The sequence below is a fragment of the Culex pipiens genome, chromosome 3 (genome assembly GCF_016801865.2).
Source record: "Culex pipiens pallens isolate TS chromosome 3, TS_CPP_V2, whole genome shotgun sequence".
NCBI lineage: Eukaryota > Metazoa > Arthropoda > Insecta > Diptera > Culicidae > Culex > Culex pipiens.
In genome coordinates this window covers 182,041,736-182,067,465 of record NC_068939.1, presented here as the reverse complement: position 1 = coordinate 182,067,465, position 25,730 = coordinate 182,041,736, and the positions used below count along the sequence as shown (strand labels likewise).

The 25,730-nt window shown below is 35.8% G+C and overlaps 1 protein-coding gene across 1 annotated transcript in view; it reads left to right on the top strand.

The window, feature by feature from the left end:
• LOC120416194 (calcitonin gene-related peptide type 1 receptor-like) overlaps positions 1-25,730 on the top strand; it is a 60,047-nt gene that overhangs the window by 12,599 nt on the left and 21,718 nt on the right. The window contains exons 2-5 of the mRNA XM_039577878.1: positions 12,600-12,767; positions 16,334-16,523; positions 16,607-16,697; positions 22,976-23,067. Of these exons, the coding sequence (XP_039433812.1) occupies positions 12,600-12,767; positions 16,334-16,523; positions 16,607-16,697; positions 22,976-23,067 (541 nt within the window). The remainder of the gene's footprint in view (positions 1-12,599; positions 12,768-16,333; positions 16,524-16,606; positions 16,698-22,975; positions 23,068-25,730) is intronic.

Below are 25,730 nucleotides of genomic sequence, written 5' to 3'. Positions count from 1 at the left end.
AAAAATCCATTTTAAATCCTTTGCGGTCGTTAAAAGGGTCATTGTACTTAGAAAAATAAGCTTTATCGTTGTGAACAATAATATCACAAATTTAAGCTTAATTTTAAGACCCAATTACAGTCCAGACTCGATTATCCGAAGCCTCAATTATCCGAAGTTTCGATTATCCGAAGGTTTTTATCCGTATCCGAAGTCCCGGATAATCGAATCACGAACAAAAAACTTTTTTTTTCGTTTTTTTTTCTTATCATAAAAATCAAATTTGAGTTCTGCAACCCCATTTTAGTCAAATTTGAATAGTTGGCCGCCATCTTGGATTTAAAAGTTTTAAATCACTTTAACGTAATTTAGGGGTCATACTAAAAAATTAGGTATCGATTTTTTTTTCGTGATTCGATTATCCGAAGTGAAATTTTTCCGAGGCCTTCGGATAAATATTATTTTATTTGAAATAAATCGAGTCTGGACTGCACTAGATTTGTTTTGTTCAATTAACATTTGTATTGAACCGCATAATTAGATGATGTTTTTGAGAATTTTGCAAGGAAATTTGTCTTTTTTCGAATTTTGTTCAAGAACCCAAAAATCGAACAAATAGGTAAAAAAGGCTGGTACAAACTTAATTTAAAATTTTTGTTGATTATACTTTTCATCAGATCCCAAACCAGCAATGTGAATAAAATGATCAGTGTGAACGGGGTTCTGTACTACGAAAATCGCACGGTATGTTTTTTGAATCATAAAAAATAACAAAACTTCTATTGCATTTTTATTATAATGTCTATAAGAAAAAAGTATTTGTTTTCAGAATATATAAAAAAAAGTCTGTAAAAAAATTTATTGTATTTGAATGAATAGTACCAAACCATTCAACACCCTTTCCCCCCTGAAATGCTGCGTCTGTTTCGAATGAAGCCAAAAATAAAGTTGATCTTTCAAGGCCAATACGAACCGTTTGGTTGATTGCCATCATTTTTTTTTCTTATAAAATGCTATTTCCCCGAACGCGGTCAAGCGGAAATGCCCGGTGCCCAGGAGCGCGCGCACCGCAGAAAATGCGAAAAACAAGCAAAAAATTGAAAAATTGACTTAAAAACATGAAAAAAATTATATGGGTAAATTGTAATCATAGGAGGTGGTAGAATAGGCGAAATGCTATCAAAAACAAACATAAACTAAACAAGATAAATGCAAATAAAAATACTTAAAATAAAACAAGAAAAACGTAAAACAATAGAAGTAATGTTTTTCGTAGAACAAAAGTTGCTCAAAATGACCTCCTTAACATGAGAAAAGTAAAAAAAATGAAATAAAAATTTGGGCAGTAGAGGGTTAATTGGTGACAATAAATAAAAAAAAATAATAAATTATAAGCGTGGTAACAATGTTCTACAAAATTGTAGAGGAGGCAGAGTTGAAAAATACTCTCTTATAAATTGTGATTTCTATTGCTATGGAATAACCGTCATAAATGAGCATAAATTGTTTTTTTCTTCAAATGTTACCCACTTTACCCTCCCCCACCCAGTTCAAGCTCGGTCATATCCGCTTTGTAGGTGTGGGGCAGATGTTTTCCTCGACTGTCCAAAGATGCCAATCCCAGCAATTGATTATATTTTCGGACATGGTCAGCCGTGGTGATCGAGAGGACCCAGTTCGGACGGGATAATTTGACAGAGAGCCTGTTGCCGACAGAGAGAGATTCCCCCTAAAACAATATTTGGGTACATGGGCAAAGAACCGGGGGCAGGTTTGATTAAATTCTGACCAACATATTTACTGTCTTTTGGTCGAATACTTATCAACCAAATGACAAGGCCGATGTTTGCCGACGGAATTGAATAGTTTCAATATTTGTGAGCAAAGTAATAGCTTGTGCTTTGCCTTCTGGCAGCTCGTTCGAAGTTTTAAAATTATGCTCTATGGAAAGTTCCCTCTCCTGCTAGGAAGAACCCAGTTTAGCTAGACTAATGCACCCTGCTAGAATGAACTCAAAAGGCTGAATGCGAAGTGGAAACTCATGTCGGAAAAGCTTGTTCGGTGAAGTACGGACGGGCGCAGTTTTAGGGAATTGCAACTGTCGATTTTGAGAATAGACTTGCTTGTGCGTTTTTAGCTTTCAGAAAGACAAAATTAATATTAAAGCGTGATGTAAAAGAAGGTTTTAATCCCCGATTTTTTTCGATTTTCTGTAGTTTAAATTTGTGAAATTTTGTCAAAAAACTAAAATTCCAACATGACGTCTTCACGATTTACGGAGCAAGTTTCCGGAGCAAGAAGAGCATCGCGTTATTGGTGTTTCAGTTTCATGCACCCGGCGGTGCAAAAGACAAAATATATTTTACGTTGTCAGCCGTGTTGTCTCCAACAACAGCGTGGCTTATCCACGAAGAACATCCCACTTCCACGTGGTGGGGCACAGGTATTAGAAGTGTCACAATGATCGCTCGTTTTTCATCGAACTCATGGCGGTATAAAATGCTCTTCCTTTCCCCAGAAGTCGGAGGTGCTCTTTGTTTTTCTATATGACGACAACGACGATGGTTCATTCACAAAGCCAAATCCACTGGGAAGTGCAGCGGTGCTTAGAAGCTTTAAAGCTCTTCGCCACAGCAGCTTGACTCGCAAGTTGGAGAAGTTCATGCGAAAACATAAAAAAAACAAACACATGCTGCAGATGCTTCCAAGTGCGCAAACATATCCGCCCCAATGTTGGGGGTGTTTTCGTTGCCCCGAGGGGAGTTTTTCCTTTTGCGAAAAGACGAAGCGGATGCGAATCAATAATAACATTAGTAATTTAACGGAAAAGAACTTGCACCGTCCGGGTACTCTGGACGTCCTCTCCTCCCACCCAAAGTGTGCAGTGATGCAATTTATCGCGCACTAACAAGATCGCATATTGCTTCAAGGAATCGATAAATGAGAGGAAATTTCAAATTATCGTGTGCCTTTTTTTTATTTGTACTTTGCTATGCTATTTTGCCTCCGTTTTCTCGTTGTATCAAGCGACCATTGATTGAATGCAAAAGCTCAATCACTCGGCGCTCGTATGAACGTTTCATAAATACTGTGCTAGCTTCTTTGATGAGCTTCCGGGAACACGTTTCGATGGCGGCAATTGATTGCTGGGAAGCAAACTTATCAATTCGGCGAAGGTACACCAGTTCGATCATGAAGCGTCGGAGTTCGGGAGAAGCTGCTTTAAAGGGCTTCTGCTGTCAACAGGACACATAAACAACAACTTTGCTTCACATTCGATGTGAGTACGCAATGTGTACAAAAAACAGCAAAAAGGTGAACAAATCGGCTGCAGAGAGAATCGAAGCTAAGGGCGGCTTACGCCACGTAATCTAGTCACAAACAGACGGACATACTCCACAAATACAGATTACCCCTGAATACGTTTTTGTAGTGGTTTTGTAAACATCCTTTTTTGTAAATCAGAATGATGTGGAAAAGTGGTGGATGAAACATTTAAATCTGGGGTGGGCAATTGAGCAATGCTTATTTTCTAAATATTTGTTCATTAAAAAGCTTTTTTAATACAATTTTTGTGATATATGATGCTCTCGTTCTTTTGAATTTATAGATTCCATGTATTCACATCTCTGGTTAAGAAAGTTTTGCAGGATTCACAATACCCCAACGTTTTTTTTAAGTAAATAAAAAAATATCATTTTTGCAGAAACAAGTTTTAGTAATATAACATCAGTTTTATTTTGCTGAAAAATATGGCTTCATGCCTCTTAAAATTTGTAAATTTACAAATAGCCAGTTGCCCTCGAGACTTACTTTTGAGAAGGGTGTAAGGTATCTACATATGTTTGTAACATATAGGTTACTTTACGGTTCTTTTGTAAAAAAAAAATCTTTTAACATTTTTTGATACGATGCAGCGGCTTCAAGATACAGCAATATTTAAGTTCCGAAATATTTACAACAATATTAAAAAAAAAACTTATGGTAGAGTAGTCATCAACGAGACTTTAAAGTGAAGCCGTTGATCATTTTCGATGAAAATTGATCATCACAATAAAATATTCTGAAATAAATTCAATTTAACGAATTTCAGCACCAAAATGAATCAGCATGTGCCGGTTGTTGCCTTCTTGAAGCCACTGAAGGAATTGTTGATCTAAATCTATTGTGCTTCAAAATTTGTATAATTTTTTGGCACAGTCATTGACGTCCTAGTTGCAATCATTGATTAATGACGATTTCCATAACTTTACAAGGAATGGGATAATCGTTACCAAAAGGAATCAGCATGTGTAGGGCACTATTCTAAACAACTTGTTGAAGGAATTTTGTCAAAATATTGAAAGCGACGCAAAATTTATATCTTTGAACGAAAAATCATGACAATGATGGAAGTCTTCACGTTAAATGATATTTGTTTTTTTTCTTTTAAGGGGTTACATACATGTAGAAAATCACATAATTTCATATTACAGAAAATTCACTAAATTTACTAAAAACATGATTTTCAATCACTCCTGAAAGTTTCACGAAGATATTTCTTGACTGAACTGAGTAAGGGACGATTTAAGTTCACAATTTTGCCATGCGCAAAGCGAACTGTCAAACTTTGTGAACGCTTTTCTCCAAGGGGTTTCCAGCATCGTGTCAGACTGGTCACTAATCCGGAATTACTTGGAATTTGAGCAAGTAATTCTGTAATTCCGGATTTACTGAGTAATTCCAGAGTAATCCTGGTAATTCCTAATAATTCCAGTAATCCTGGTAATTCCATGATTCTTGTTTGTGAAAAAATACTTCAGAAAATAATAAAATAATAAAAAATAACTGTTAAAAGATAATTTCGATAAACCTTTTATGATTCTATATATTGCCTATTAATTTTCATGTAAGAAACCAAGGTTCAGCTAGTAAGGTATCATTCGGATTTTGAGTAAGTAATTCAGTAATTCCAGAATTACTCCGCAACTCTGCAGCAATTCCTGTAATTCTGGAATTACCTAGTAATTCCGTAGTAATTCGAGTAATTCCATAGTTACTCAGTAATTCGTGAATTTCCCATTAATTCAAGTAACTACTAGTAATTCTTTAAAGGTTAATCGGCAGAATGCGTTTTGCTTTTCCTTGATGCTTTTTATGGTTGTAAGAAGTAAAGAGCGGATTCGGAATGTCCGCAAATTTGGATGCTCTCTAATTCAAATGTATTCGGATAAAAAACACTCAAACGTCAAAATCAGTTGTCAAACTGATGTTGATGTTTACCACATTATTCGATGATTTCCAAGTAGGGCGTCCAATTTTCCCGGGTTTATAGAAAACGGAAAAAATATATCTTTTATCCCGGAAAATTTTTGAAAACGTCATAAAAACTATGTTTTCTTTATATTCGTTATGTTTTTAAAATCAAACTATTAGCTCAATACCATTAAAATCAATCTAAACAAGGATAGCACTTCTAGATAGTTTAAAAAAAAAATTTGTTCTTTGTTGTGCTTTGAATTTTAAATGCACTCAAACGCCAAAATCAGTTTTCAAAATGATGTTGATATTTACCCAATTGTTCGATGATTTCCAAGCAGGACGTCTAATTTTCCCAGGTTTTGAGTATCCCAGAAAACGGGAAAAATATTTATTTATTCCCGGAAAGTTTTTAGTTTTTAAAAAAGTCATAAAATCTATGTTTTCAATTCAATTCAATTCAGTTTTATTGGTGAATAATCAAGATACAATGAGTTATTTTGAAGTGCATAACAGAGTTTTGGAGTTCCTTACAGCTGTGTGTTGCATCATAATCCATTTAGGAACAATTATTTCTTTAACTAAGGCACTAGCAAGAGTAAGAAAAAACTATTAAAAAAAAAACTTACAGAAATTGCAAAGGAAAGGGGATAGAGGAAGAGAAAGCTTATATCTAGATCACAGGTAATTTATCCTTTGTAGATGTGTTTGATCATCAGTTCCCCAAGGGCCAGGAATTGTTCTGCCTTGTTCCGGCAGCTCCGAAACCGCGTCATCATCTCCCCCGCGAGAGCAAAGAACTCCGGCAGGGTAAAGAGATCTTCCCCGGTGACTTCTTGCTGGGCCGTACTGCCGCTACCGGCAGCGACCACGCTGGCGAACAAACGCCCCCAACCAGGAGGGAACGCTGAGTTTTCCACTGGAACCGTAAGCTGTCCAGCTGCAGGAACGGCTGCGCTCGTACTTCGCTGAGGAGGGTGGGACGCTTTCTTCTTCCTCTTTTCCTGCTCCTCGAGGTAGGCCTTGCGCGCGACGCATCCGCGGTAATTGCCGGTATGGTTGCCGTCACAGTTGGCGCACTTTACGCGCGGCTTGGTTTGTTCTGCCTTGTCCCCCAAGTCCGCCTTTCGTGGCAGTGCGCACGCCTCCGAGAGGTGTGACTCACCGCACTTCACGCAGCGGGGCCGGAGGTTGCAGTTCCGCGAACCGTGGCCGAATTTCTGGCAACGGTGGCATTGCGCTACGTCCGTCGGGTTCTTGGTGTAAAACCGGATTCTATGACAATTTCCGGAATTCCATTTCCCGGAATGGACGTTTTCCGGAATGGACATTATCCGGAATGAACGATTTCCGGAATGGCCGTTATACGGAATGGACATTATCCGGAATGGACGTTATCCGGAATGAAATTTCCCGGAATGGACGTTTCCCGGAATGGACATTTCCCGGAAATTTAGTTTTTTTATATTACCTGATATGAGAATGAATGGAATCTTGCCTACTCGCTTACTTGTGGTTAAGAATTATTTAGTTTGTACCCCGTTGGTTTGACCTAGTCACATTGAAGGAACTCAATATTTTGACAACATGAATGATAAAAAGAAAGTAAAATTTTCGGACACTAACATTAGATGCTAGCGTTGACTATTGAAACAATACTTTATCAACCACCACGAGATGTAACAATGTAGATCGATAGATATAAGACAAACACTAGATGTTTTTAACATTCTTTCAATGTGTTGTTACTTAAGAATTTTCTCTTCTTTTGTTAGTCAGTTGACTTTTGTGAATAAATTCTACCAATTTTTAGTAGGTATTCAAAGAAGGGCAAACCTCAAGAAAATAAAAAGCTTTTCAGAAATTCAATGTATAATGTGTACTTTTTTGAGGTTTTCCCTTCTTTAAAATTACGCGATCTTTCATCAAAGTAATGGGATTTTATATAAGAATTTTCCCTTGTCTTGTTAATTCAACTAAATTTTACCTAGTTTTCATTAAAGGCTTCTGCACTATAAATCAGAGTCTGAGAACCGTGGTGTAGGGGTAATCGAAGTTGCCTCTCACCCAGTCGGCCTGGGTTCGATTCTAGACGGTCCCGGTGGTGGCATTTTTCGAGACGAGATTTGTTTGATCATGCCTTCGGACGGGGAAGTCAATGTTTGCCCCGGTCTAACCTAGAGGTTAGATCGATAGCTCAGTCCAGGTGTAGGAGTCGTCTCCTTGGGTCCTGTCTCGGTGGAGTCGCTGGTAGGCAGTTGAACTCACAATCCAAAAGTCGTCAGTTCGAATCCCGGGTGGATGGAAGCTCAGGTGTAAAACGAGGTTTGCAATTGCCTCAAGAATCAAGCCTTCGGACACCTAGTTTCGAGTAGGACTCTCGCAATCGAGAACGTCAAGGCAATGCTGTAGAGCGAACAATTTATTTTATTTTTATTTACTATAAAAAAGAATGTTTATTTTCAAAGAAGGGACAACCTTGGGAAAACCTCAAGAAAATGAAAAGCTTTTAAGAAAATCAATGTATAATGTGTATTTTCTTGAGGTTTTCCCTTCTTTAAAAATACACGAACTTTTATCAATGTGATGGGATTTCGCGTAAGAGATTTCCCTTCTTGTGTTAATCAGTTAACTATTGTGACTAAATTCTACCAAATTTTACTATAAAGCAAGATGATTATTTTCAAAGAAGGGAAAACCTCTAGAAAATAAAAAGCTTAAGTGTATCTCTAAAGAATGAAAAACCTCAAGGAAGTACATATTATACATTGATTTTCTGAAAAGTTGTTTATTTTCTAGAGATTTTCCCTTCTTTGAAAATAAACATTCTGCTTTATAATAAAATTTGGTAGAATTTAGTCACAAAAGTAAACTGATTAACATAACAACACATTGAAAGAATGTTAAAAACATCTAGTGTTTGTCTAATATCTATCGATCTACATTGTTACATCTCGTGGTGGTTGATTAAGTATTGTTTCAATAGTCAACGCTTGCTTCTATTGTTCATGTCCGATCATTTCACTTTCTTTTTATCATTCATGTATTTATATTCATATTGTTTTCAAAATATCGAGTTCCTTCAATGTGACTAGGTGAAACAAACGGGGTACAAACTAAATAATTCTTAATCACAAGTAAGCGAGTAGGCAAGATTCCATTTATTCTCATATCAGGTAATATAAAAAAACTAAATTTCCGGGAAATGTCCATTCCGGGTAACGTCCATTCCGGGAAATTTCATTCCGGATAGCGTCCATTCCGGATAATGTCCATTCCGGATAACGTCCTTTCCGGAAAACGTCCATTCCGGATAATGTCCATTCCGGAACACGTCCATTCCGGGAAATGGAATTCCGGAAATTGTCATAGAATCGTAAAACCGCCAGTTTACCCAAAAACCGTCCAACGTCTTAGTCCGCCGCAGGTCTTGGATCTTGACGGTGCCGCGGTCGAAGTACAACAGGTACAGTGTGTGTGTACCTGTTACCGTTGTCTTGCGCGAGAAGACTTTAATCTCCCGCGGTTTTATTCCGGCGTCCGAAAGGTGACCCTTCAGGTCGGAGATAGGACGGTCTTGATAACCCTGTAAGACTACCTTAACAGGGGGCTTCTCGGGGTTGAATGTGTAGAAGTTGAAGTTGCTACGCTTCAATTCTTCAAACACCAGGTCGAAGCTCTTTTTATTCAGTGTGATCACTTGCACTGCCGACTTACCGATTTTCAGACAATATCCGAGGCCTTCCAGCAACTCGTCAACATCGTCCGCCAACGTGTCCAAAACAAAAATTGGAGGTGGTCTTCGTTCCGTTGGAGAATTATTCTTTTTTGGCGTCGGCACTTTTTTCCGTGCACGACCATCGTAGTCGTCGTCGTCATCGGTAGTGCTGCTACCGTCGGTGTTGTTGTTGTTTTCTTCGTCGTCGCTCAGCATCTGGAACTCGTTCCTGATGGGAATGTTGGCGGATGTTGATGTGCCACTGGTCGTGGCACCGGAGGTACCCGAACGGGTTCGCACTGGTGATCTTGGAACATATCCAGGGTGTAGTAACTTTTTGTCGATTCCTTCTGCGCTCACGCTCCCCTGCGCGATGGCGGTCGACACGGCGTTGGTTTGTTTACCTTTTTGCACACGGCCGGTAGACGAACTTCGCGGGTTTTTCGAGGCCGCACTCGAACTGCCACGGCCACGGCCGGCCTTTGGCATGCTGGAGAAGCAAACTCGCGGGTAACCACAATCAACTACGGCGAAAAAAATCGAAAAAACGATGGAGCACTGAGCACTAGCTGCATGCTCTCGTGCGTACACGGAGGGAGCTCAAATCTATGTTTTCTTTATATTTGTTATGTTTTTCATGCTTTAAATTTATAGAATTAGCTCAATACTATTAATATCAATCTAAACAAGGATAGCAGTTTTTAGATAACTTAAACAAATGCTGTTCTCTGTTGTGCTTTGAATTTTAAATGCACCACATTTCTAATTCAAATTAAATAAGTATCTTATAAATATTTATTTTTTATTTATTTCTATATGACATGCCTAAAACAGCTTAAAAATTGGTTTAAGATGTCTAAAAAAAATGACAACAAATGAAATGGTACCAATTTATGTAAAATTTTAGAAAAGTCTAAACTTCTTAATTGTAATACTAATGTAATTTCCAGGCCAAATTAAGATTTTTGTTTAATTCCGGGAATTCCCCGTACAACATATAAAAATCCCGAGAATTTTGTGCCGGGAATTCCCGGGATGGAGGTACTATTGCCAAGCACGTGGTTTTGTGCATTTGACAGCTGTCATTCGATCCAATTCTCAATATGCTGGAAGCTAGGCAGTAATTCCAAGTTATTTTTATAAATTTGAGCAATTCTGCGTGGTTTCTGGAAATCCCAAGTAATTCTGGGAAATCAAAGTAATTCATGACATATTGCCAGTAATCCTGGTAATTCCATTTAGACTGGTCAGTAATCCTTGATGCTGGAAACCCCTTGCTTTTCTCTACACAAGGAGTTGATTTACGGGTGCCACGATATCTCGAGTAAGATGGACCAAATTGGTTGAAATTTGTGGTGAAGACTTCTAAGACACTTCTAAGACAAAAAAACGACAGTTTTTTCATATAAAAAAACTGACCTTTTTTTATATGAAAATCATAAAAATAATGTTATCTTTTTTTTTAAATTAAGTTATTGAAAATCGGCCTTCGTCATGCACACAGGACCGGTTTAACGAGTCTTCACCAAAATTTTGAGCTGATTTGGTCAAAGCAGTGTTGAGGTGGGTCTCGTGGCGCAGGGGTAGCGGCTTCGGCTGCCGATCCCGATGATGCTATGAGACGCGGGTTCGATTCCCGCCTTATCCACTGAGCTTCTATCGGATGGTGAAGTAAAACGTCGGTCCCGGTTTCTCCTGTCTCGTCAGAGGCGCTGGAGCAGAAATCCCACGTTAGAGGAAGGCCATGCCCCGGGGGGCGTAGTGCCAATAGTTTCGTTTCGTTTCGTTTTTTCGTTTTAGTGTTGAGATATCGTGGCACCCGTTTTTTGAAACTGCTAACTTAATGGTACTGCCAAATGTCTTCATATTTATTTTGTTAATAGATGAAAATGTATATTTAAATGCCTTGCAAAAAGATTATAAAAAAGTTTAAATGTGTGCTCACACCTACCTCGGACATTTTTGACGATTTACATGTATGTAACCCCGTAGAGTGTCTGACCTAATTAAGAGAGCGATCCGACCTCTAGAGCCAGAGTTATTCAACTGTCTCATTGTTGATGCACTTGCCAGGAATAATTAGACACTCTACGAAAATCAATAATTGTCTAGTAAAATATTATGTGTTGTTGACTTGTCGTAAACATTTTTAAAAACTATTTTTGCAATTCCACTGTGAAACTGTCAACTTTTCCTGCCCTTCTGGAGAAACGAAACGGCCTACTTTTCCCTACCAAATATAACAGAATGGAAAATTAATACCTTTCAATAACAGTGCTGAAAAGTTCTACTTTTCAGCACTGAAATGGGTGCTGAAAAGTTGAACTTTTCAGCACTAGTATCGAAAAGTAACATTTTTCAATATTGTTTTGTTTTGAACGATGAATTTACTAAACACATGAATGTTTGACATAAAATTCCATTAAATAAGCGTTTTTTGGAATTGCAAAAAATGTTGTAAGCAACTCGTTGCAAAACTTGATTCGGTTAACCTCGTTGGATAAATGTACAACTCGTGCTGAAAAAATCTTCTTTTTGCAACTTGTTGCATAAACTACTATTTGCCAACTCCTAAAAAGTATTTAAACTCTACAAAATCTTTATAATAATGCCAAATAACTATATCGATGGTTAACTGAAAATAAAACGCAATAAATGTGCCAACAATCATTTTCAGTTAACGTTTCGGGAAATTTCCATAGATTTTGAAAAGTTAATTGAAGAAAAATCAAAGAGTCTCATTGTTACCCATGGGCTGAAAAGAGAGAGGTACAATGAGACAGTTCTTAGTTCTGAGTCTAAAATCTAAAAAAAACACAGTAAAAAATCCGTGTAAAATCGCATGTAAAAGCATGCACATCACCTTTGTGAGAAAAAACGTGTAATATTGCATGAGAAATCGTGTACACAAAATGCATGTACGCAAGAAAAAAACAGATTTCGCACACCTCAAAAATAACATCAATCCGGTGAGAGTCATCTCCAGATTGTCAAACACTCTCGGCTATCTCGAAATATTTTCATTTGCTTTCTGTTGTGTTTTAGATTTCCAAGGTCCCGTAGCTTAGTGGTTACGCTTCCGCCTCGTAAGTTGTAGATCGGGGTTCAAATCCTGACTCGGATTTTTCGTTCATGTTCAAAGTTTCAAGATTTTTATTTCCTATACTTTCTCGTTGGGAGCAGATGGGAATCGAACCCAAGACCATTCGCTAAAAAGCGAACACCGTTACCAGTCAGCCACGGCCGCTCCTTTTTTCCCATAATTTTCTTTTGCACCCCAAAACCAATTTTTTATGGATAATTTTGCAAGAGAGCGTCCATTAACAAAGCCACTCTTATGGCAGAAGGTATCCAGTGAGAGCCATTTTATCATTGATTCCCGTGTCTCATTGATGACTACGCCCTTCTGCAGCTGGCTTCATAGTCACAAAAAAGTTTATTTTTAATCTGGGATAAAATGTCTAGAGTTTTTTGTTTAAATGGTCAAACAAATTAAATTTTCATTTTTTTTTCATATTTGCAACGGCCTAACGTTAGATTAAATAAACACGTGAAATAATGGCAAAAGCAGAATTACACAAATCAAGATACACCAATTGTAAGGAGATGTGAATGCTGTCAAAAATGATCCTAATTCCCTTTAAAATTTCCGTATGTCCCACAGCAACGCTCGAAGTCCCAGCAGCGGTGAACATGGACGAGCAGCACAGCAGCCAGGACGGTGACATCCAGTACGATCGACTCAAGCACGCAGATCCGGAAGCGCTGATGCGCCATCTGTACTACGATTGCATGCAGAACGGTTCCGGCAGAGCGTCCTCGCTGGAGCAAGGTAGGATGTCAAAACAACAGCAACATTATCCCGTCATCGTCGTCGACGACTGGAATGTTTATGTTTTCTCATTACAATATGATAATTAGACTTTATTTGAAACTTAATTTGTTTGTTCAGTAAGTTTACACTGTGAGCACAATGTAATTGTGTATAGAAATGGTTCATTTTCCCACAATTGACCACTCTCCCCTACCGATTGTTGTAGCATTCCGCGCGAAAGCTTCACGATCCTCAGGATTGGTGGTGCGCTGCTCATTTGCATAAAATGCTCTCTGTCTCTGACTCTTGTTGTTGTTTTTGGTGGAAGCAAAAGCTACATACAATATGGCTTCACCGGCGACGGCGGCATCTCGCGTGTTCCGGTGGGATTTAACTGCTCAAAAATGGATGACAATTGGGCTGAAAGTGTCGTCGCGTTTTCTCCTTTTCCCAGTTGTTTCCACTTTTTTTTGCTTTTATCTCATGTGGGAGGTGAGATAAAATCCACACGTGCGCAACAGCTTCAGGAGCGCCAGCCAGGTGTTGCAATTCTACTGCATTTCAACTCCTTTGAAGTGGCCGAGTTGAGTAACCAATCAAAAAGTCTGCACTTTGGACTTGGCACACGTTACATGTGACTTTGCCCGAGGATTACATTTAAATTGGAAATTCAAAATTAATGAGGACAGAGGAAGCTGTTTTACTCAGGAATAAAATTGAATGATAAAACTCTATTTATGTCGGTAACAACTACAAGGAAATTTAAGTCAAATACCTATTAACAAACTCAAAGTTAAATCTGTGCCATAAACTTAACTTCTAATAGAAGTCAAACTGAAATCAGATTACCAGCAACTGTTGACTTTTCCCTGGCACAATAAGGTGTAATTTATCTTTAACGATGTTTGCCCTTGACAGCATTATTCAACACCCCCTTCAAGCAGTAGCAGCAGCAGCAAGCAATCGTTCTAAGTTTCGAAATAACTTCTCTGCATTGAAGAGTTCCCGGTGCACAATGTATGCTGTTAAAACTTTTTGACGAAACGACTTTATCGTCCATTAAAAGTTTCAACAATGGCGTTATTCTCACTGAAAAACGCTAAACAGTGTGTAAAATATAAGGTTAAGGACAACTGCGAGATTAGTGCGACACTGAGAGTGAGAGTTCAAGTTCAAGTTCGTGTCCACTGGAATTTGCGCTGTGACGAGAATAAATTGTTGGGAAAACTCAATTTTCCTCGTACTTGACGCACTGCAGGAATGTTTAATGTTTTCCCTTCGGTTTCGTTGAAGGTTTCGAATTCAATCAGCATTCGGCGGATTTCAAGACGAAAGTGTCATTCTGGGTATGGACACCAAAAACTAAAAACTAAAAACTAAAAACTAAAAACTAAAAACTAAAAACTAAAAACTAAAAACTAAAAACTAAAAACTAAAAACTAAAAACTAAAAACTAAAAACTAAAAACTAAAAACTAAAAACTAAAAACTAAAAACTAAAAACTAAAAACTAAAAACTAAAAACTAAAAACTAAAAACTAAAAACTAAAAACTAAAAACTAAAAACTAAAAACTAAAAACTAAAAACTAAAAACTAAAAACTAAAAACTAAAAACTAAAAACTAAAAAACTAAAAACTAAAAACTAAAAACTAAAAACTAAAAACTAAAAACTAAAAACTAAAAACTAAAAACTAAAAACTAAAAACTAAAAACTAAAAACTAAAAACTAAAAACTAAAAACTAAAAACTAAAAACTAAAAACTAAAAACTAAAAACTAAAAACTAAAAACTAAAAACTAAAAACTAAAAACTAAAAACTAAAAACTAAATACTAAAAATTACAAAAATGACAAAAATGACAAAAATGACAAAAATGACAAAAATGACAAAAATGACAAAAATGACAAAAATGACAAAAATGACAAAAATGACAAAAATGACAAAAATGACAAAAATGACAAAAATGACAAAAATGACAAAAATGACAAAAATGACAAAAATGACAAAAATGACAAAAATGACAAAAATGACAAAAATGACAAAAATGACAAAAATGACAAAAATGACAAAAATGACAAAAATGACAAAAATGACAAAAATGACAAAAATGACAAAAATGACAAAAATGACAAAAATGACAAAAATGACAAAAATGACAAAAATGACAAAAATGACAAAAATGACAAAAATGACAAAAATGACAAAAATGACAAAAATGACAAAAATGACAAAAATGACAAAAATGACAAAAATGACAAAAATGACAAAAATGACAAAAATGACAAAAATGACAAAAATGACAAAAATGACAAAAATGACAAAAATGACAAAAATGACAAAAATGACAAAAATGACAAAAATGACAAAAATGACAAAAATGACAAAAATGACAAAAATGACAAAAATGACAAAAATGACAAAAATGACAAAAATGACAAAAATGACAAAAATGACAAAAATGACAAAAATGACAAAAATGACAAAAATGACAAAAATGACAAAAATGACAAAAATGACAAAAATGACAAAAATGACAAAAATGACAAAAATGACAAAAATGACAAAAATGACAAAAATGACAAAAATGACAAAAATGACAAAAATGACAAAAATGACAAAAATGACAAAAATGACAAAAATGACAAAAATGACAAAAATGACAAAAATGACAAAAATGACAAAAATGACAAAAATGACAAAAATGACAAAAATGACAAAAATGACAAAAATGACAAAAATGACAAAAATGACAAAAATGACAAAAATGACAAAAATGACAAAAATGACAAAAATGACAAAAATGACAAAAATTACAAAAATTACAAAAATGACAAAAATTACAAAAATGACAAAAATTACAAAAAATGACAAAAATGACAAAAATGACAAAAATGACAAAAATGACAAAAATGACAAAAATGACAAAAATGACAAAAATGACAAAAATGACAAAAAATGACAAAAATGACAAAAATGACTTGTGAAATCTTGTCATGTGAAAAATTACAAATTATTTTTGAGCATTTACGACTAACAATACGCTCGTCACCCTAAATAGTGTTCAACAGAGGAAAAGCGGTAAAAACTTTCACTCTCCACGTGGCTGCCTCTCCCACGGTAGCCTTAAACTGCCAGGGCAAACTAAAAAGAACACCTTTCACAGCCGGAAAGTGTCCGAAAGTGTCAATCCCTTGGGGGAAAACTTTATGTGCCTTTTTCCAGTGCAACGAGCAGAGCCTCTGTCTTGCTTTGATTGGATCAACGTCGTCGTCGTCGTCGTCAACGTTTCAAGGTAATCTTGGGAGTTTCAAAGTGACCACACCAGACACAGGTGCATTCGGAAAGTTCTGCGGTTGTAGCTGGCCTGGGATTTCCACTCGTTTGACCACACATTTGGGATTTGGCAAACCGAAAATGGTTCCAACGGTTGTTCTTGGTAGTCGGTAATGATGACTTTTTGACTATTATTTTTCCACGATAGTTTATGCATCATAATTAAACTTTTCCAGCATCGAAACCATGCATTTCATTTACATACTTAAAAAAATTATCTGTTTTCCATTGCCAATGAATACATTTGCAGCTGCCCTCAAAAGTTACGACACCAATCAACCTCAGGATTTACACGACCAGCAGCAGCAGCAGCAATTATTCTGTCCGCGGCGTTTCGACGGGTGGACCTGCTGGGATGCGCAACCTGCCGGGACCGTGGCCGAGAATTACTGTCCCAATTTCGTGCTGGGCTTCGACGCCAATCGGCTGGCGTTCCGAGTGTGGGTGTTGTGTGCTCGACGATGCGTGCAATGCCAGCATTGTCGACAGAGGTAATTGGTGTTTAATTTCGTATCAATTACAGATGCAACACCAACGGTTCCTGGTTTGTGCATCCGGAATCTGGCCGGGAATGGTCCAACTACACCAACTGTGTCGATTTGGAGGATATGAAGGTACGTTGGATGCAAATTGTCACAAATGAGCAGTTCTGGAAATTCAATTTTCCTGGTTCTAATAATGCAATAATAGATAAAATCTGATCGAAAACCTATTTCAAACAAATTCGGATGAAATTTCAAAATTCAATCAATAAACCACCTAAACCAAACTCATACAGCCAACATTGCAAAGTATTTCAATTCGTTCCACATCTCAGCCGAGCAGAGAGCGAGAGCTGTTGCTGCTGGCAGACAAAACCGCAACTAGTACTGAGTAGAACTTATACCGAAGACTCAGTGTCGGTAACGAACCGTGAAATTTTTGTTCAATGTGGCTTTCACGTGTCTCGAGGGGGTTTGCTGAATAAATTTCTATCTCTAATGCATATGAATTTATAAATTTCACCCAAACATTGGGAGCGCAAATTTGCGGCGAGGCGTACGACATTTGCCTATGTTGAATATAGAGTAATGCGAAGAGTAGGGGTGCTAGAAACGTTTAGATTATTTTGCAGTTTGAATTGAACTGAAAAACTAAAAAAAAAACTATTAAAAAATATACTCCAACTCACACGAAATCGGAAAAAAGCCCCGACCCCTCTTCGATTTGTTTTGTTAATTTTTATCCTGATCACGAATTTGAGGTCCATTTTTCGATACCGCATGATGGAGGGGCGGCACGACCCCTTCCATTTTTGAAAATTCGAAAATAGACATGATTTTCAATAATTTGCAGCCTGAAATGATGACGGTTTGAAAATTTTCAATTCTGTCGTGAAACTACTTACATTTCCTATCATTCTTGAACGATAAAAAAGCCTACTTTTCTGTACCAAAAATAATAAAATCGAATAGAAACTCTTTTCAAAATAAATGCTAAAAAGTTCTACTTTTCAACACTGAAATGGATGCTGATAAGTTGAACATTTTTACACTTGTTTAGAAAAGTAATACTTTTCAATATTTGTTGATTTAAGCGGTTAAATGGCTAAATACATGAACATTTGACTTATACAGTCATGCCTCGGTTTTGCACGCCTCAGTTTTGCACCGTTCAGCAGCCTCGGTTAAGCACGGCCCAGTGCTTAACTGAAGCACAGAGCTTATGGGTTTTTGGCTGTATGGGAGACATTGGCTTTAATCGTATGAAAAATCATGCAAACATCAAAAAATTATAGTGTTATGGAATCGGGATGATGTCAGTTTTGAGCATGAGCATGAGCATGAGAGACCACCCATGGTTGTCCTTCTCCGTTGCTGAACAGGACCGTAATATCCTATCAATACAACCGGTCATACGCTTCAACGATCAAATAATGTTTCCCTTATCAACAGCATGCATGAATGCGCTGAAAAGATAAAACATCACGATCATCAAAACTAAAGCCGTTGCCAATAGGAAACAGTCGTTGGCCACCAACGGCGCCCGCCATGTCAGTTTGTAGATCTCGAGGGGATGGGACGGGAATGTTAGTTAGCACAGGCTGCTACCAAGGGTGGGTTCTATACGATATCCACACCCCCGCGTGTGCCGGAAAACTACTTCTACTTGGGATTTTGTTAGTGGGAAAGGGTGATGGCCAGGATTCATCATAGAGGATGATGATGTGGCCCAATAATCAATGAATTTCGTTGAGTGATAGGGTGATGTATTATGTATTCTCAAGGCAAACAATCGGATGATGCGGATGAGACCATTCCCGGTTATTTGGTGTTGAGTTTAGCATATATGATTCAATCTTAGACAGCCGGCTGTGGAAAGATAGAATCAAAATTATGTGTAATTAAAAGGTGAAATATTATACTCAGCGTAACACATTTACGTAGAGTTGACCTGAGACTATTTATACTTTTAAGTTTTTATAAGATGAGCGACCAATTAATTACTGATGAGTCATGAGTTATCTAAAGGACTTGAACAATCGCGTTGAAACAATATTTGTCACCGTGCTTTACGAGCTATAATGCTAAAAGGTGATTTCGCGGGAAACGAATGGTCAAATATAATTTATGTTATGCTAACGCAATTATGAACGAATCTTCCCATGAAACAATCGCGAATCATAGAACAAAGAAACCCGACTGACTAACGAGAAAGACGATCGCAATATTTGAACTTTACAATCTAACTAAGAAGGAAAAACCACGTCAATAAAAAGGAATAGACAAACATGCAGGTCACCACAAAACGGACTGCCTCAACTGCCATCGTGACAACCAGAGCAAGCCGCACCTTCACACACACACGCGCACTCACCCGACAAACTCACCGACGACGAACGACGCGAAAAAAACATGCGACCCGACGGACAGGCATCGCAAAACGGACTCGAATCGGGATGATGTCAGTTTTCCATTAAAATTATTATTTCATGAAAATATTCACAAAAATACGTATTTTTCTGCATTTTGAATATGCATTTTTTTTTCTCTAAAGAATCCAAAAATATATTGTTATTGGAATATGGGTATCAAATGATCAGGTTTTTTCATACATTTCGGATATAATAACAAAATTTTTAGAAAATACTCCAAATTTTCACAAAACTACGTTTTTTTGAAAAAAATACTCAAAATTTCAATTTTTACAATATGGGTATCAAACGATCGGGATTTTTTCATACATTTCGAATGTAATAACAACATTTTTAGAAAATACTCAAAATTTTCACAAAACTACGTATTTTCGAATAAAATACTCAAAATTTCAATTTTGCAATATGGGTATTAAACGATCGGTTTTTTTTCATACATTTCGAATGTAATTACAACATTTTTAGAAAATACTCTAATTTTTCACAAAACTACGTATTTTCGAATAAAATACTCAAAACTTCTTTTTTTACAATGTGGGTATCAAACGATCGGGATTTTTTCATACATTTCGAATGTAATAACAATATTTTTTTTGAAAATACTCAAAATTTTCACAAAACTACATATTTTTGTAAAACTTTTCAAAATTTCAGTTTTTACAATATGGGTATCAAATAGTCAAATTTTTTTTTAAATACGTAGTTTTGTGAAAATTTTGAGTATTTTCATTTTTTCATAACTTTTGGAATGTATGAAAAAATCCCGATCGTTTGATACCCACATTGTAAAAACGGAAATTTTTAGTATTTTTTTTCGAAAATACGTAGTTTTGTGAAAATTTTGAGTATTTTCAAAAAATATTGTTATTACATTCGAAATATATGAAAAAATCCCGATCGTTCGACACCCACATCGTAAAAACGGAAATTTTGAGTATTTTTTTTAGAAAATACGTAGTTTTGTGAAAATTTGGAGTATTTTCAAAAAAAAAGTTATTACATTCGAAATGTATGAAAAAATCCCGATCGTTTGATACCAACATTGTAAAAACGGAAATTTTGAGTATTTTTTTCGGAAATACGTAGTTTTGTGAAAATTTGGAGTATTTTCAAAAAATATTGTTATTACATTCGAAATGTATGAAAAAATCCCGATCGTTCGATACCCACATTGTAAAAACGGAAATTTTGAGTATTTTATTCGAAAATACGTAGTTTTGTGAAAATTTTGAGTATTTTCTAAAAATGTTGTTATTACATTCGAAATGTATGAAAAAATCCCGATCGTTTGATACCCATATTGTAAAAATTGAAATTTGGAGTTTTTTTTTCAAAAAGACGTAGTTTTGTGAAAATTTTGAGTATTTTCTAAAAATGTTGTTATTACATCCAAAATGTATGAAAAAAACCTGATCATTTGATACCCATATTGCAATAACAATATATTTTTGGTTTCTTTAGAGAAAAAAAATGCATTTTCGAAATACAGGAAAAATACGTATTTTTGTGAAAATTTTCATAAAATAATAATTTTAATGGGTAGCTGACATCATCCCGATTTCAAAACACTATAAATTTTTGATGTTTGCATGATTTTTCGTACGATTAAAGCCAATGTCTCCCATATAGCCAAAATCCCATAAGCTCTGTGTCTCTCGGTTATGCACGCCTCGGTTTTGCATCCCCCATATGCGGTGTTAAACCGAGGCATGACTGCAAATGCCAACTTTTCAGAAACTTCCAGAACGGGCAAAACATCTTTGACCGATTTATGTTGTTTTGAATCAATACTGATTTTTTAAAAAAAATCGAAATATTGGTCGCAAAAAATTTTCTACATCATTTTTGATGGAAAATCGAATTTCTAATCAAAAAGTACTTTAGTAAAATTTTGACAGAGTGCATTTTTAAAAATTAGTGCCCATGTTATATGATATTTTATTTTCTCCATGCTTTTTAAAAACTTAACATAGATTTCGATATGTGGTTTGGATTGGATTTTTACGCGAAAACAAAAGAACTTTTGATTATCCCCGCAACGATGAGTTGCATGATTGATCCGGACAGCATTTTCAACCAAATGTCTGAGATCTGGATTCAACAAAGTGTTACATAAACACTTAAGTGCTCAAAACTTTTGATAGGGTTATCAGATCTTCATTTTTTTTGCTCGTTGGGAAGGAAGTTAATTTTTTTGTGATACAATTTTTTTATGTTTTCCAAAACCATGTCAAATGAATTTGGAATGGCTCAAAAGATGGCATTTTTGCAGAAAAAATGCTTTTTTTATTTTTCAAAAAAAATTTAAAAGAAAAAAACTAACACATTTTTGGGAACAAAATGTTGATAAAATTGCCACAAAGAAAAAAGTTAACCACCCCTGCATCAATGCTCACACGTTCTACCGAAATCAATTTGCATGCTACATTTTGGGCTCAAAATTTCTGGCTGCTTACATGTCCTTCCAAACACTTCGTTACTCTTCATTGAAATAGCACAAAAGGCTGGTTTGACAGCTCCAATCGAAAAAATATGCCCCCACGATCGTCCTCAACGCAGTACTTTACCGGAAAAATTCATAAAAGCTTCCACGAACAGTAATAAAAAAAAGATATTGAGGCCATCGATGTGTCAACTGGTAAAGATTTGTGTGTTTGTGCGCCAGTCTCTTCTACAACCCCAAACCTCCCATAATTACAGCCGGTGTCAATCAGCGAGTCAACCACCGATGGTTCTCAAGTGTGAACATGAATTTCCCTATACTCGAAAGTGACGACGAGGCTCTTCAACATTGCGTGCGTGTGCGTGTGTAAGTTTGGGTCAGACAATAATTAATCATGCTGAAAGCCCTCCCCGCGGAAGGCTTTTCGGAAAATTGGCGGTTTTCCCCGTCAACAAGCGGGGACTAATGTTATGATGCAATAATGGCCCATTCAGTACAATCGTTAATTTGATTTAATGGGCAGAAATTGCGGACAGGAGAGGGCGAAATATTGCAGTAATTTTCTTTTTACTTCGGTTGAATGGAGTTTTCGCTCAGAAAAATGGCAAAATAACATTGATTTATAAAAATAGAAGAGAAAACCAAACATAAGCGAAACGACGACCTTCAACTTGATTGCGACTACTTGCAGAAGATAAATTCTGGAAGTGATCAATTTGCTACATCCTGCTGCGATGAAAAACAGTTGGTTTTTGCTGACGAACCAGTTGAGCGAACACAAAAACACTGCGGTGGAAAAACTACGACGATAAGACTAATTGACAGCTTGAGTAATGAATGAAAGTGTTGGAGGAAAAACTATTGAGGAATCTTAGTTTGGGGTTGAAGGCAGCGAGATTTAATTGGACAAAGTTTTGCCATGACTCAAGACCCAATCCAAGCTCACTGAATTTATGTTTCTTTTTAAATGTTTTGATATATATTTACTGGGAATTTATCGTTTCTTCAAAATAACAATTTATTTACAATGAGAAACATCATTCTTAGCTCAAAACAGATGATAAGGTATTTGCATCTAATTTTGATCTAAACACAATTTTTCGAAAAAAATTAATTTAGCTAGAAATAATATTTGAATAATTATTTGTACTTAAGCAAAACAATGAACCAACATTTGATCATTTACCCTAGTTCACTCAAATCTAATGCTGTTTTGATCCTGCTCTCGACAAAGCACGTGTGCGATGATGCATGCAATTTTATAGTTCAGCATGATGGAAAAATCACGAGCACTATGAATATACAAACAATGTTTTCCATGGGAGGGATCACCTCTATTAAGTTGCCATCTTCCGCAGTATCGGTTATGCATCATCCGGGGCAGCTTAACCTTGCGACAGCCTTGTTCCGGACTAAGCGAAATTACCTCTTCAGATTTTTTACTGATATCATGACACTTCCGAAAAAAAAACACACGTCTATTGCAAAAGATTAACTTTTCCATTAATTCTCTCTCATTCGTTTTTGCAACACAGTTCCGCCGTCTGGTGAATGATTTATACATCGGTGGCTACACCATCTCGCTCGTAACGCTCATCGTATCGCTGTGTGTCTTCTTTAGCTTTAGGTAAGTTTAAACAGATGTACTTTTTATTTCCATCTTTTTTTCTGAATTTGCTTAAAACGCACATCCCGAACCCCTCTCGTTAACGTCACTCAGAGCAAGTCATATGATTGTTGAGCAGCGTGTTTAGCTTCTTTTTTTTTGTTACTGGTGGCAGCAGTCGCAGCTTTGTGAAGTTACGATGGAATTATTCGCGCGCTAAATTGAAATCATTAGTTACGGCAGGAGGAAAAAAAAAGGAAGAAGTGAAATAGGGTGATCAGCGATGGAATAATTTGAAAAATGTATCCAGGACACAAACAAAAATTATCTTGATTTCAGCCAAAAAATTTGTCAATTCAGTCAAATTTGTATGTTTATTGAAAAAATATATTTTTTGTTCTAAATTTTTGGACTGTTTTTGAGGGAGGTGGGTTGGGGAGGGTGGGTAAAATTACATAAAAGTTGAAAAATAATTGCAACTGCGAGAAATGTAAACCTCAATCTAAAATGAACTATAGGCGAGAAACAGCGGTTTTACTGAAAAAAGTTTGATTTTGCGTAGCACTCTGTCCTATGGATTCAAATCCGAAATAAGTTTCTCACATATAAAAACCGAACTATGCGGGATTCAACCCCCTTTTTGTAGAAAAGTACATCATGCACTTCCGAGTGCTGCGCAAAATCAAACTTTTTTTTTTAGTAAAATCGCTGTTTCTCGCCAATAGCTCATTTTAGTTTGAGGTTTACATTGATTATTATGTCAAATTGTTCGGGGAACACGATGGTGATAAAATAAAACAAAATGCTTGTGACTTAAAATAAGTGCAATGATATTTAATAGTCATTTCGTTTGCAAATTTGAATTTGCATATAAAAATGATTTTTTTTTCGGACCGTCTGTTTTTTCCCGAAACTGGTATTTTTCAAACAATTATAACTCCAGTACAAGATTTCGAACTCTCCTTAACTCCAGCACAAATGAAAATTTGCTGATCTCCTTATAAGGCTTTTGCAAATTTTATTCAAATATGTTGTCTCTCGGCTTTGGTCAAGATCGAGAGGAAGGCAAAAAAAAATGAAATTCAGACCAAATTAAAAAAAAAAATATGCAAAAAGTACTACAAGAATGCTCTATACATTATTACCGATGTGCTACTTAAAACAAATCTAATGTTTAAGGCCTTTTTTTCCTATCTTGGTCCAAAAATACAAAATTTGTAAAAACACCTTTTAATGCTTTGTTTGATCAAAAACTCAAAAATAAACGCTTTACAAGGTATATCAAATAGTTTCAAATTTTACTTTGCTTTCCATAAAAAATTTAAATTTTGGATAGCCCGTTGCAAATGTTTTTCAAAGATAATTTAGTCCCCTTTTCAGAATCGGCCCTAAAAATCAGAGAGCATAAAACATCAATATTTTCTTGCTTTTTTATCATATTTAGCATGTTTGGGCTCGTTTGAACATATTTTGCATTTTAGTTTAGTTCAACACAAAGTTTTGTTTTGGCGAAAAAAAAATTCCGTCAATATTAAGCTTTTTTGAAACTAATACAGTCCAGACTCGATTATCCGAAGCCTTGATTATCCGAAGTTCGATTATCCTTTTTTTTAATTTTTTGTGTTAAACATATGTTTAACAACAATTTAACTCTGTGACCTCATTTTAGTCAAATTTTAATATTTGATTACCTTTTAAATTAAAAAAATGTTTTTTTTTTTCAATATGACATCGCTGGCATGTTGGCTGCCATCTTGGATTTAAACGTTCTAATTTATTTTAGAGTGGTTTTTGGGTCATACTGAAGCTCGAGAATCAAAAATTAGACAACGAAATTGTAGTTTATGCAACAAGTTGCGAAAACAAGATTTTTTCATTTTTTTTTTGCAATTCCAAAAAACGCTTTTTGAATTAAAATTACAATTGACAAACATCCGTGTATTAAGTAAAAGTGACGTTCAAAACAAAACAATATTGAAAAATGTTACTTTTCGCTTCAAGTGTTGAAAAGTTCAACTTTTCAGCACCCATTTCAGTGCTGAAAAATTGAACTTTTCAGCACTGGTATTGAAAGGTAATGATTTTCAAATCTGTTGATTTTGGTAAGGAAAAGTAGGCCGGCTTGTCGCCTCATGTCGAGGTCAAGGGACATAAACTTCAAAAAATATTTTCAGCGACCTTAATAATATTTGTTTGCCCCGTATTTTCATAGAAAATTTCAAACAAAAAAAAAATGTTTGCTGTGGCCCAAACATGTATAAAATACAATTTTGACGAAGAAATAAATTGATAAAAAATCTTTCTCAAGATTTGAGAGACTTGTATGGAATACTAAAGTTTATTTTAGGAAGATAGAAAATTTTAGCGATGAATATTTCCTCTTAATTTTACCCTAATTAATGTGTAACAAAGGGATATTTAGCAGAAACTGGTGTAACCTCTTTGTCATGAATAAATGTTTTCTAAAAAAAATATATTAAATGTTAAACCATATAAATTTTTTTTGTGCAATTCCGTCGTGAAACGACTTACTTTTCCTGTCATTCTTCAACGACGAAATAGCCTACTTTTCTGTACCAAAAATAACAGAATTGAATAGCAACACTTTTCAAAATAAATGCTGAAAAGTTCTACTTTTCAGCACTGAAATGGGTGCTGAAAAGTTAAACTTTTCAGCACTTGTT